At 49.2% G+C, this 13,318-nt stretch overlaps 1 protein-coding gene across 2 annotated transcripts in view; it reads left to right on the top strand.

Annotated features, from left to right (window-relative positions):
• LOC115611400 (phosphatidylinositol 3-kinase regulatory subunit gamma) overlaps positions 1–13,318 on the top strand; it is an 80,804-nt gene that overhangs the window by 39,796 nt on the left and 27,690 nt on the right. The window contains exon 1 of one of the 2 annotated variants that reach the window (XM_030494265.1): positions 7,688–8,716. The exons of the other annotated variant lie outside the window; for it this stretch is intronic. Within the exon in view, the coding sequence (XP_030350125.1) occupies positions 8,611–8,716 (106 nt within the window). The 5' untranslated portion in view covers positions 7,688–8,610. Of the gene's footprint in view, positions 1–7,687; positions 8,717–13,318 lie in introns of those variants that run through there. 2 annotated transcript variants of the gene reach the window in all.

The following is a 13,318-nucleotide window of genomic DNA, read 5'->3' as shown; positions in this document are numbered from 1 at the left end:
CGCAGTCCCTCTGTGCACAGGCAGTAAAGCTGATGCCTTCCAAATGCTCTGGATTTGTTGCATGTTTGGAGGACATCTGTGCAGGATAGGCACTGGCTGGCTCAGGCTTCCAGCAAATGGCCAAAGGATTTACCTCGTGTGCTGGGAAGCTGAACTTCACGCCGTGGTGGCTGATCTGCCAGCGTGTGCCCATCGACAGCCTTGCCACTGCAGCCAGGACTTAGTGAACCTGTGAAATGGTGATAAAGTCTCATCTGGGGGTGCAAAGTGGTGTTGTGGTTTGCAGGTAGGAGGGAGGTGTCTCCCTGCATGTTCCTAGAGGATGCCGAGAACTCCACATGGCAAGCATGGCAGCAGAGGCCCAGAGTGAGTTCTCAGTGTCCTAAAGTCCTGCCTGTCCTCCAGTGAACTCATGTTCTTCTCCTGGGAACCCAGCATTATTCAACAGAATTCCCCATTTGGGTTTGGAATTCTTCATAAGGGAAAGACCCTTAATGCAAAGGACAGACAAAACAGGTCTTACAGCTGATGTGCAAGTTGCCTTTGCTCAAGCCCTCCCTGCCCATCACCTTGGCTGGACAAGGAAGGCATCGCATTCATGTGCTGGTTTTGAAGCGATTACCCTACACAGCACTGTTTGTTTTATTTCCCTGCTTAGTGTTCAGAGGCTGATCTTCTTGTGCTTATTTACTGTAAAGCAAAGAAAGCCAGGGAAAATGATCTCCAAAGCAAATAGAGCCATGTTTCCATTTGGGAAAACTTAGAGGGAAAGTGCGTGTAGCTAAGCAACAATGCATGATGGTAAATGGGTCATTTTCCAAGGCATGAATTGCATGTGGATAGCTGCAAGGAAAACAACCCCAGCCAATGTGCTGCCGACATTTGAATTTTTGGCCTAAAAGTGATTAATAAGAAATAAGGTGGACTTTTCAATACCCCTGAGAGCATCCTGGGTTGTTATGGGGTTTTTTTTCTCCCACTTTCCATCTCCACCCAAAACCTTGGGTGGGAGTTTCTTACTGTGGCTGAGCAGAGCTCTGTGTACGGATGCCTTTGCATCTGGACCTGAAATGAAATGGGTCAGTTCCACTGCATCCCAGGGAAAGGGATGGAAACAAGGGGACTCAGCCATAAGAAACTTCCTTCTGTTTAGGGCCAGGGTGAAGCCAGCATTCACTCATGCACAAGCACCAAAGCTTGATCTCAAACTGCCCCTAGCAGCACATAGGACAGATTCACTCACTTATCCTCCCTGGGAAACTAGATAATCTCTGCAAGAAAAGGAGAGTGTTTTCTTACTGTGGGGTAACATGCCATGGATATATGAGGGTATTAATACTAGGATAACACTAGCTATGAGCTGGTAAAAGTTTGAGAAGCCAGGAATGGGAGAGTTTGCTGGAGGTGACATTTGGTTGGGTGCATAAAGCTCATGCCATGTAGCCACTGCATCATGGGTGACAATGCCTGGCTCAAGCCACGGGTGAAGGGTTAGGGAACCCTTCAGCTTTGGATCCTAGGACAGGAAAACTATTGTGTTGGGGTTTGTTTTCTCATAATAACAACAAATCTATAGAGTTCAAGCTTTGCATTTGCAACAGTGACCACTCATCTGAGCTTTCCCAGAATTACTCCTGCTGGGAATGGTGCCACCTTCAAACCAGTGCTGGCAATTCAGCCTGAAGGTCAGCAAGTGGGATGGCAGCAGAGCAGGGACGAGACCTCGCTTTTCCTAGACGTGCTGTTGATTTCCTCTTCCTGCTACTTGCATCAACTGGCTGTGATCAAAGCATACACTGCCATGGTTATTAAAAAGAACGAGTTATTGCAGGAAGGTATTGGGATTATTTCTTTCCTCCATGAATAAAGTTCTACAGTTCCTCTTAAAATCAGACCTGAGGAATTTACAGAGTGGTTATTGTACATTCCTTGGGTAAAAAAATATAAAATCTGAGCAAGTAGTTCCAGTGCATTAAAGCAATGAATAGAGGAAGTGAAAAATGTTTTAAATTCCTATGGAGTGTTACATTTCAAAAATGCCCTGCTTTAGGACATTAGAACTGGGGGGGGTGGCTTTTTTTTCTCTCTTTCCCGCCTTCTCTAATTTCTCTGAACTTGTTACAAGTCTCCTTCCATTTTGCTCACCATTTCCAAGCGACTAAATAGAGAGAGGCCTGGAACGATGACAGAGATGCGAAGTGCACAAAGGGACCGGAGTGTGGTCCGATAATTCTGTAATTGGAGCTGCTCGAGGCGAAGTTTTTTTGAAGCCAGTGTAAATGGGGATCGCGGAAACCCTTAACAATCGGTCTGTCAGGCTGCTTCTTTAATGGATTGCTCTGTTTAACTCTCTCTCTTCGTCACTGGCAAGATGACAAGAGAAATTAGTGTACTGGAAAATATAAGGTAACTGGCAGCTCCCCAGCCCGGCTCCACAGCCCTGCAGACCCCGGGGTGCCGCAGCACCGGAGCCTGGCTCACCGGCTGCTCTGCTGCTCCATCGAGGAGGAGGAGGGGAGCTTGGAACCTCCCGCCCTTCCTAGGGGTAGGAAGACCTGCGAAAAATACCCTGTGGCTCTGGGATGACATAGTGAAGGGTGTGTGGGGAGAAGGGGTCTCCCCATGGCTGCAGGGTCCCTGAAGCACTGCTGGATGCAGGCTGGGGTTGGGGCAGGGGGAGCACCTAGGCGTCCTCACAAGGCCAAGTTGCAAACCTTTAATCAGCTGCAAACTGGCTTTGTCTCTGCTTTTACACCATGGATGTGCTTGGTTTTAAGGGCTATAGGTTGATGTCAGTCTTTTGGGAGTGTTGGGTGCAGGGTGGGAGCACTCACCCTTAGGGAAGATGTTCCCAATGTGTGTGTGAGCCCATGTGAGTGCAAGTGTGTGCTGCTTCGGGGATCGGGGATGCTCTGACACCTCCATTGTTCACAGGCAGCCTCTGAAATTTGGCAGCGATGATGCCCCGAGGCTAGAGATGTACCTTTTGCTTTTCCCATGAAATTCCATTCTGGTTTGGCTGAGTTATTAAAAAAAATGAAAAAAAAAAAAAAGAGAGAGAGAAGTTTGAAAATCGCCATTTCCCTTCTGCTGCCTGCATTCCTCAGGAAAACTTTGGCAGCCTGTCAAAACAATAACTGAACGTGAACTTTCTAAAGAGCTGGCCTGGTGCTGTCTGCCAAAGCAGCCACTCAGCCCAGCTCAGCGTGGCGTGTCCTTTCCCTCACCCCCCCAGTGCCCACCCCCTTGCACACCATCCCTGGGCACCCTTCGGTGCAGACGTGTGCCCCCCCAAACACCGATGGGGTTGGCACATGCTGCCTGGCTGCAGAAGCCACACACATCTCCTCTTGGCTTTCCACTTCCAGCCCCGACCGTTACTCCTGCAGTTCTGGGGGCAGAAACCTCTGGAGCAGTGAGGAAAGGCCAGTCCAAAGCTCACTGAGGAATACCTCAGGTCCAGCTGCAATAACCTACGCTGTAGACATTTATCTAAATGATCTTTTTCTTTTCTTTCTTAATGCTATTTCCTATGTTAAAAGAATGTTGTTTACAACACAAAGCCAAGTGCTTTTAAGCTAGGAAATGCCTAATGTATGATTCCTCACAAGCTCAACTACTGTGTGCATGCATTGTGCTACGACCTTTACGTGAGCCCCCGTTTCAACCTCTTGCCTTGTCGTGTGGACACGGAAGGGACCAGGGCACAAGCTGCTCCGACAGCTGTAAATAAGACACTTCCTAACACTGAAGTGTTTCATTTGAATGTTTTTGCAGACCACATATTATTCTTTAATATAGGTTTTTAATGCAATGTATAATTTGCAAACCAAAGCACCCGACTCGGGCACACTTGCCAGAGTTTTTCCTCACCACAGAAATGCGGCCGCATCTGGGGTGGAGCAAGGCGGCTGCTTTGCAGCCTCTTAGGACATAAAATGAGTCTAAAGCAGAGAGGAGGAAGCACAGTCCTTGTTAAAAACACTCATTACATTTCACATGAAGGTGCAGGAGGGTGCAGGGAGGGAAAGCACTGCTACTTCACCCCCGCAGGGGTTAATACTCTTAATCTGGTGGCAAATGTTTTGCAGTCTCTGGCTATTTTCAGGGCTCAGACTGTACAGTTCAAAGGGGAAGATGGTGCTTGCGCTGTCCCCGTGCCGCCAGCAGTACGCTGGTTCAGGTAGAACCTCTGCTTTTCTCACCACCTCTTCCCCTGCCAGCAAGCCCCAGGTTTAACTTGCAGCACCCTGAGACCCCAGCGCAGTGTCTGAGCCAAAGCAGACCAACCCTCCTGCCCCCCCTTGTCACCTCAGCACCAGGAGGTGAGAAACGGGCAGGAGTAATCCGTTAACTAAACCAAACTGCCACGACTGGTTGATCTCATGCTGTTACTTGCAAGATGCAGCTGCCCCCATGGGAAGCTGGCCACCAATTACAGCAGATACCCCACAAATCTCAGTGTCTGTCCAGCACAGGGCTAGTAATTTCATATTGTATTTACTGCTGGCCAGGGAGTCGTCCTTTCCAACAGGAACACAGCTCTACCTTCTACAAGCTCTCCTCCAGCAGGCCCTGAGCTTGTGCTAACGGTGAAGCTAATGTTTGGATCTCGGGAGTGGCCAGGAGTCTGAAACCTGCCCCAAAAATCCCTCATCATTTTAGTGTGTTTGGCTGGCAGCGCTGTGGACTCAGCCGCTCCCTCCTCCACCCCTCCAACTCTAAAAGCCTGTTGTGGCCTACATTCAGCTGTCGGATATCACATTATCATGGCTCGGCAAAGAGGAAACCAAGCAGTTTGGCACAAATGGCTTTTCTGTGTTCAGGCTGTTCCAGCGCGGGTCCGCTCGGCTCCTCCTGAAGCACATGGAAGCGCTCAAAACTTCAATATTTAATCTTCCCTTGAAATGCAGATCCAAGGAAATGAAAGCGAGCAAATGCATGGCCATCGACGCAGGGATGTCAGGGAGGCAGCAGGCGCTGTGCTCACTTCTTGCCTGTCAGACATAGTGTGGGGCACCAGGACCCTCTCCTGAGCACAATGGTCCCTGCTCAAGCGTTGTCATTATCACCATTATTTTATTTCAGTGTTTGAATGTGGCTTTTCCCAGTTTGGGGTGATCTAGTGCCTGGCCAGACCTTGAGCATCTGTTCTCCGAGGGCCCTGCCATGACGCTGGATGCTCAGATTTTGCACCCATAAAGGAGAGATGCACAGGCAGAGGGGATTTTGCAGCATGTAAGTGCCTCCCTTTCCCTGCTCAGAACACAACCACTCGCCCCTATAGCAAGGCAGGCACTGTAGCAGGAAAGGGAGCACCCCATGTGTGCGTGCTGGGAGCCAAGTAATCCTGGCTATATTATAAGCAGAATTTTGAGAAATAAAAACACATTAATATTCTGTTCTCTGAAGGCATTATCCTACTGTTTACCATTACACACAATCCTTTGCCTTAAATTGCATCTTTGATTAAAGCAGCAATGAGAGAAACCAGCACTAATAACAAAATGTATTCTGCTTTAAATCACTAAAGTGAAAACATCAATAAGCTGTAACCATCAGTGCCGCCATGAAAATGAAGGCAACCACCATGGGAAACAGCAAGGATGAAATCCACTTTGCCAGCATAAAAGCCAAGTAATTAGGTCTTATGTGGGTGGAACTTATAATGAGGTGCAGGAGGGGGAAAATGAATTTCAACCCAAGCCTGCATCCTCCTTCCCCCCCGCCAGAGCTGCTGATCTAAGTTTGGGGGCTGCAGTAGGGTCGGCAGTCCAGTTTCTCAGCTCCATGGGGCCCGCAAAGCAGCGCTGGCATCTCCACCTCTACCTGTACCCATCACCTGGCCCTCGTGGGGCTGCAGAGCAGCCCTGCCCCACACACTGTCAGTGTTTTGTACCCATGGTACCAACTTGGATTTCACTGGAGGAGAGGGCTGCGCTTCCAAGGAGCACATTTGGCTTGGAGCAAGCTCAAGCTGATATATTGTATCAGCTCAAGAAACTTATTTTCACAATGAAAAGAAAAAAAAAGGGAATCTGGTCTGGTTATTGTGGATTCATCAGTTTGTGGATGGGGATATAAAACGAATTTATACCCAGTGAGTTATTTGAATCAAAGCCCTGTGCTCCTCTGCAGCTGTCCGTCCCCCGAGGAACTGTTACTGGAGCCGTGCTGCTCCCGATTGCTTGCCTGTGAAAGTTGTGATACATCAGCAAACTTCAGATCCTCTTCCCACATACTCTTACTTTGGGTAGAGCCTTTCAGTTACTCAGTGTTGCAGTCACCCTCCGGTTCACTGAAGCCAGGAGTACATTTTCAGGAGCTGTCTACCCAGTGCTAAAGCAGGAGAAATTATTCATAGCTTACTCTTCCATGCTTTTAAAGTGCAAATAAAGCAGGCAACTTCAGCGCTGGGTTTTCTAACGTTCCCTGACATCTCCACAGCAGATCAAGGTGCTCGCCTGCCCTTGCGCCTGCGACATGGGCTGGAAGTCTCCAGAAAGGGCTTTTCCTGAATTTCTTAATAACTTGTCTTTCTGCCTTTCTTTAAGGATGCTTCCCCGTGCTCAGACCGAGGCTGACTGCCGAGCTGGCTGCAGTTCTGCCTCCCGCCGGTGCTTGTGGGCTGCGGGCTGTAGCTGCCGTCGGGATGTGGCTAACAGGCAGCCTCAGGTTCAGTTTCGGGTTTGTTTGCAGCTCAGATTTATCCCAAAGCTTGTCAGAGGCTGCCACACGGTTTGGTGCCTTTTCCTCTGCTGGTTTCCACACCCCCCCGCCCGCTTGGTTACATCTCTAGAACGAGCATTCGGTTTCCCGAGGGGTCACACTCCAGTTAGCAGCCGGGTAGGATTCCCGGTTGTTATGTGGGATACAGCGCGGGCACCTGCACAAGCAAAGCAGGGAGGACACCCCGTGTGCCCGGCAGCAGGACAGGCAGCTCCGGCCGCTGCCGTGAGGTCAGCCTGCCTAAGCCCCAGCCGGGCATGGGCACTCTACCTCCGAAGGGCCTCCTGGGCCGCGGCCCGCTCCCACACACCCCAAAGCGGGTAGGTAAGCGGGTAGCAGGTAAGCCCGGCGCTGCGGGGCATTGGCCGGGGGGGGGTGTGCACCCCTCGTCGGTGCGGGCAGGGGGCATCTCCCGCGCGACCGCACTGCGTCCGGCAGTGACGGGGCCTCCGGGCGCTGCCGGGCCGGGCCGGGCCGGGCCGGGCCGCCCGCGCACCCCCTCAGCCCCGCGCCCCCTCTGCGCCTCAGGGCTCGCCTTCCTTTGTCCCGCTTAGTAACTGCGGCTCCCAGCCAATCGCCATCGAGCCGGCCGGCTTCCACGCCAGTTGATTGGGTGTGCTGTCCGGAGCCCTCTGCCAATCCCGGCGCTCGCTGCTCCCTCAGACAAAGACGGCAGCTCTGGCAACTGGGCTCGGCTCCCCCCGCCCCCCGCGCGTGCTCCGCGGCAGCGGCCCCTTGGCGACAGGCCAGCGCAGGGACCTACCACCTCCCTTGCGTTCCTCAGAAGGGGGGGGGGAGGAGGAGGAGAGCTAGGAAAAAGCGGCGAGAGAAGCGACCGCAGTGGCGAACGGGAGCTGGGTAAAAGTTAGAAAAGCGGGGAAATAAGATTTAGTTTTTATGCCAAGCTTTCTTTTGCGGGCGTGTCACGCCGGCGGGAAGAAGGATGAGGGTTTTTTTGCCCACCCCCTTCTCTGGCTTTGTGGAAGCGCCCACTCACTCACACACACACCCCCCCTTACTCCGTTCTTATGGAAGGGGTTAAAACGCCGGCGCGAAGCCCCGCCCCCGCGGCGCCGGGGAGGGGGCGTGGCCTGGTCTTCGGCAAGAGGTGGTTGGCGACGGTTGGGCCCCTCAGAGCCTCTTAAAATGAAGCCTAGCGGGGCCGGCCGCGCTGCACCGAGCCCGGCGCTGCCGCCCGCCGCACCCGCACGGGGCCGCGGCTCTCGCCTGCGCCGCGCCAGGCCGCCAGCTGGGCACGGCGGGACACGCCGCGGGCTGCCCGCCCAGCGCTGAGCCGACCCGACCCGCACCGACCGGCCACCCCCCCCCCCCCCCCCCCCCCCAGCGCTGCCCGCCCCGCTCGGGCTCCGCGCCCGCCGTTATTGTTGCCCGCCGCCCGCTCCTTTCTCTTCGTCCTTAGCCGGCGGACTGAATTCATCCAGAGAGCGAAATCCGCCCCTTTTTACCCGCTTCTTCACATCTCCCGGCTTTTGTGAGGGGGTTTTGTTTTGCTTGCAGCACGGTGTTTTCAAAAAGAGCCCGAAAATGGCGATTTTTAGAGAGGTTTCGGGAAAGTGGCTTTTCTGTGGAAAGGTGTCTTTTTAAACAAAAAGAAGCACTCTCTCTACATATATATCTATATATATATAAAACTACCTATCTTAGTTCTTGCAAGGCAGCTGCTGAGGTGGCTTGTGTAGTAGGGTTTTTTAATTAAGTTTAATTTTGAGATTTTTTTTATCTCCCCCCCCCCCGTATTATTTTAGAGCGGGGTGGATTCTTTCCGGCTTTTTTTCCTCCCTTTTTTTTCCCCTCCCTCTCCATTAAAAGCCGATAGAGCCAACCTCTTATTTGTAAACCTGCCGGGACTCGGCTGTCGCGATGTACAACACGGTGTGGGATATGGACCGCGATGACCCGGACTGGAGGGAAGTGATGATGCCCTATTCCACTGAGCTGATCTTTTACATTGAGATGGACCCTCCAGGTAGGGAGCCGGAGCCTGCGTGCCTGCCCCGGCACCCCTCGCCGCGGGGTCGGGGCTGCCTTTCATTCCTGCCTTCCCTCCCCTGCCCGTCCTCCCTCCTCTTTGCAGACTTTTCCCGTTTGAAAAAGGGGGGGGGGGGGATCTGCAGAGGGGAAGGGAAAAATACAAATAATCCGTAGTTAAACTTTGCATAAACTTTCCAGGGACTTGAACCCGCAATCTCCTGGGTGAAAGTATTTTATTATTGGGGTATTTTTTTGGGGGGGTAGGAGGATAACTGGGATTTGTGATGCCTTTTGGGAGGTGGATAGAGGTAGGAGGAGGGGAGCTGCTCGCAGCCCCTCTCCCGAGTCTCTTTTATTTTTTTTAAGCCTTTATTGAAAACCGTATATTTCGGCTGTATTCGCTGCTAGAGGAGCGGTTTTATTAGCCTCTTCACCTGTGTGCCTTTATGTGCCTGTAACACTTCGATAGTAGTGATTTACCTACCTCCATTCAGTTCCAGTTTAATCGCTTTTACAGTCTCCGAGCCCCTTTTCTCGCCAGCTCTCTTCCAGCATTGACAGATGAGGTGTCTGTTGTCGCTGGGTCTTGGTGCTGGGGGAATAAGACTTGGGAACAGGCTGGAATCCATCCCTGGAGGCACTGTTACTTTGATAATGCTTAATAACCTTGTTCAAAAGGGTTTAATACAACTTTTTGTTTATTTCGTGGATTGCCAGTGCCGAAAATGGAGAAATGTGTTGTGCCTTGTTTGCCTGAAGTTTTTTAATGGAACAAAGTTTCTTTTGTACCTGAAGAGTGAGGGGGAAGGCTTACAAGGAGAAGAGGTTCAGTCTTTGGTAATAAATTAAAGCAGAAATGGGTGCTGGTGAAACCGTATCTCTACCTGCAAGAGTCTAACAGGCTGAGAGCAGTAAGAGGATTGAAGGGCCTTTATGTTCTCTGGTCTCTGATCTGCGCAGCCAGAAGGTACGGTAAAATATACACCCAAAATCATAGCTGGCAGAGAAATTGATAGCAAATAATTACTTCTGAGTGGTATCTTCTGTGTGGCATGTACTGCTAGACTTTCAAAATGCGCTTTTCAATCTGTGCTTGAATCGTGGCTTGTATCTCCAAGTGTGGTTTAGTCCCTTTGTTTCAGTGCGGTGAGCTCTTTTTTTCCTTTCTGTAGGTATGTGGTACTTTAATTAAAAGAGGAGGAGGTGATCATCCTGAGATTTTTGGATCTCAAGGACCTGTACTCGCTTCCCTTGGTAACTGACGCTTCAAAAATTGGACAGATCTCTCAGACACACAATACTGGCCACTACTCACTAAATTCTTGCATAGCTGATGCTACCTATTTTTAGATGTTATTCCTGAAAGCATGAAGTTCAGTGAAATCTGTTTGCTTCTGTGAATTTCAAAGGGTAGCTTTCCTGTAAATGCTTTTAACTATTCAGGAGGTTAGTATTTGTATTCGCTTGTATCAAGTGAACAAAAACCCAAGCTCCATTGTAGGTGACTTCAAACAATTGGTGTGAGGGGGTTTATTTGAAAAACTAAAGCCCCTTGAATGGCTCAGTGCAAGGAGGCTGCTAAAAGGGGCTGGCATGATTGAACTGGTCAGAAAACAACTTTTCACTATTTCTGCAGGAATTCGGCCATGCAGCCTAACGAAGTTTACATTAAGAAGCATTTCAGTCATTAATAATGCCAATATTTCCATCCTTGGAGCCCTGTTGTCAGGGATCAGGGCTCTGCACAGTCCAAACATCAGCTAGCAAAGGGACTTAATGTTACATGCTGATCTCTGAAGTGCTCAGTAACTTTCATCTTTCCTATTTTTCAACTAGAAAAGCCAGAGCTGGAAATGATGCATGGGGTGATCCCCATGTGTATGTCCTGATTTTGTAGAACTATAACTTTTAAACTGCAGGGGGAAGGAGGGAGAGTGTGGCAGAGGTGGCCTCCTTCTAACTCATCCAGAGGTGGTGGGGTGGGAAAGTGTTTTCTGGTCTGGGATGATAGGTCATCCCTAAGGGGGAGTGTGGAGGAATTTATTTGGAACGCTTAAACGCTCGGCATGCCTTGGGATAAAGTCACTGCATTTGCACCCGGTAACAACCACAACTCCATTTGGCCTGCTTCCAACAAAAATTTGTGAAGGTTTTCAGTGTAGCATTCCCCTGCGCTGCGTCTGGAGTTCCTGAGCAGCTGAATGGTGGCAATATGTTTTCTCAGCAGCGCACAAACTAACAATATGCAGTGAGTGTCCCCGCTGCCAAAGGAGGCAGCGCGCTCTTTTGTTCAGGGAACTTGTGCGAGGAGATCCCTGGTTGGGCTTCATGCTGCAGTGCTGGGCATCGACTGATACTGGGAGCCAAGTGGCTCAAATCACGCATGACTGTTGGTGATTACATTTTAGTGCGTCTAAACTTGAGTCAGAAGACAAAAGCTAGGTGAACATAATGCACGGTGTCACCCGTAACCTCTAAGTCAAGGGTGGGGATACTGTTTCTTGTTAAGGGCCAGCAGCTCTTTAATTTATCTTGGCAGGCTGTCTCAATACCCACCTTAGCGTGACCCAATAATAATGCAGAAATAAAACCCTGTGATGGCAGGCAGCCTGCAGCACAGCCATAGCTTCTGTCAGGCTTCAGTGCACCTGCATCAGCTTATCAGTGTGCTCGTGTTTTCTGTCCCGGGTTGTAGGTGCAAATGGATGTTCAGAGCAGGTCCTGAAGCCTCTCTGCTAGAAGGCTTGCTCAAAAGTTCAAAAATAGTAATGAAGTCGATGCCTTGCTCACGCGTGAGTTTTCTCCAACTCCAGCAGAGGCAGGCAACAAGGGATTGCTAGCTTTTAATCCATCCTAAACATAGGAGTGGGACAGTTTTCCTAAATAGAGCAGTGGAACTAGGGATTCAGTTCTGACAGCCTTGCAAAGCATGCCTTAGAGCAGTACAACTAATACAGGAGCAACAGCAGTGACAAACAGCAGGGTGACTTCTGTTACCTAATGCTTTTTCCCTCTGCTTGCATGTATAAATGCATAATAAACTGTATTGCTGGCTTAAGGTAGGATCTATATGTGGCAAATATACTAGTTGCAACTCAATAACTTTGTGTCTAAAGACAAAACTGGAACCATCAGTTGCATATTACTAACATAATAGCTTCTAAACTTTATGACCAGGATTAATTTAGAGTATTATGGCCATAGCAGCATCATACGGTGGTTCTGGCATTAGGAAACTGGCTGTCAGGATTCACTTGCATGTTTGTTCCTGCTGTGGGTCTTGCTGTCTGAAAAGGCAAGGAAAAAGGTTACTGGATTGAATTTAGTTTTTATTTAACAACATCCGTTCCGGTCTGAAAAAAAGTTGTTACTGCCAGAAGTTAAGTTTTTGAATGGAGGGTGTGGAATTGGCTGCAAAAGTTACCAGAGCACCAAAAGCATTACTACCTTTCTGTTTTCTCGCTTCTAATTAATAGGACAAAGTAATGTCTTTCCCTCTGTAGATCTGGGATATATTATCCGTTGTGTTGATGATAAAATGTGTAATCACTGAATACATTTTGTCACAGTTGGATGAAAATCAGTAAGAGTGTTCCGCTGGGATTTGAGATACAGATGTCAGCAAAGATATTTGGCTCAACTACAATTTAGAGGTTACTTTCATTGTGTGGGTTATGAAGAAAACCACAAGTTTAGAAGTAGGCTTACTAGTGCAGAATGGGCTCTGTCTATGAGAAGATAATAGAATAAGTGTTTGTCCTAAAGCTACATGAAAGATACCTTGTTGGAGCCTGTTAGGCCCAAATATGACCAACCGCATTTATTACTTGATCCAACCATCTTTTTCAAGAATACTGCTCTTCCTTGCCTTGTGCTGGGACCAGCTGTAACAATGCTGGTGGTACAAAATCTTTTAATAATTAGGGGAGAGCAGCAGTAATCTATAGGCTGCTTAGTCTACTTTGCAAAAGCAGTAATGCCATTGTATGAGTGAGACAAGTATTGAAGGGAAAAAGTGTATTTATTCATTATAGTTTCTATTTTCTACTCGTATATAATTTGACAACCCTTGTTTTAGGGGAGTGATACTATAATTGTAATTTGGAAAACACAGGGTTTGGATCTCAAGGGCAGCATTTAGTCGGATACCAGTCGTGCTGTATCATTATCAATGTTATAGTGAAAACTGACTGTGGCTTCTCAAATGGGGTTTGTGGTATGCAGTGGCCAGATGTAGATGAACACTGCATGTCTATGCCTGACTAGTTTTCCAGTGGGAGAACAGATGCAAATTTTAATGGCATTGTCAGTATTGTCCTTCAGCTTTATCTGAGCTGACTCCAGAAGCTTATCAAAGTTCTGCTCCTACACATCTTAAAAATGCATAGTTGTACCCGTGCACGCAGTCAAGACAGCAGCACTGTAGCAGCAACTGTCTTCATGGCAAATTTCAGCCTTGCTGAAGATAATGATTTTAAAACAGCAGATGCTGGGGGTGGAGAGTTTCCTTCTTAGAGAAGGGAAGTTTGTGCAGACTGTTTTGGGGTAGAGCAGGGAATAAATGAGGCTCAGTCGCTTGTATTCTGCATATCCTGGG

This window comes from Strigops habroptila, chromosome 8, assembly GCF_004027225.2.
Source record: "Strigops habroptila isolate Jane chromosome 8, bStrHab1.2.pri, whole genome shotgun sequence".
Lineage (NCBI taxonomy): Eukaryota > Metazoa > Chordata > Aves > Psittaciformes > Psittacidae > Strigops > Strigops habroptila.
This window is presented reverse-complemented; position numbering and strand designations above follow the sequence as displayed.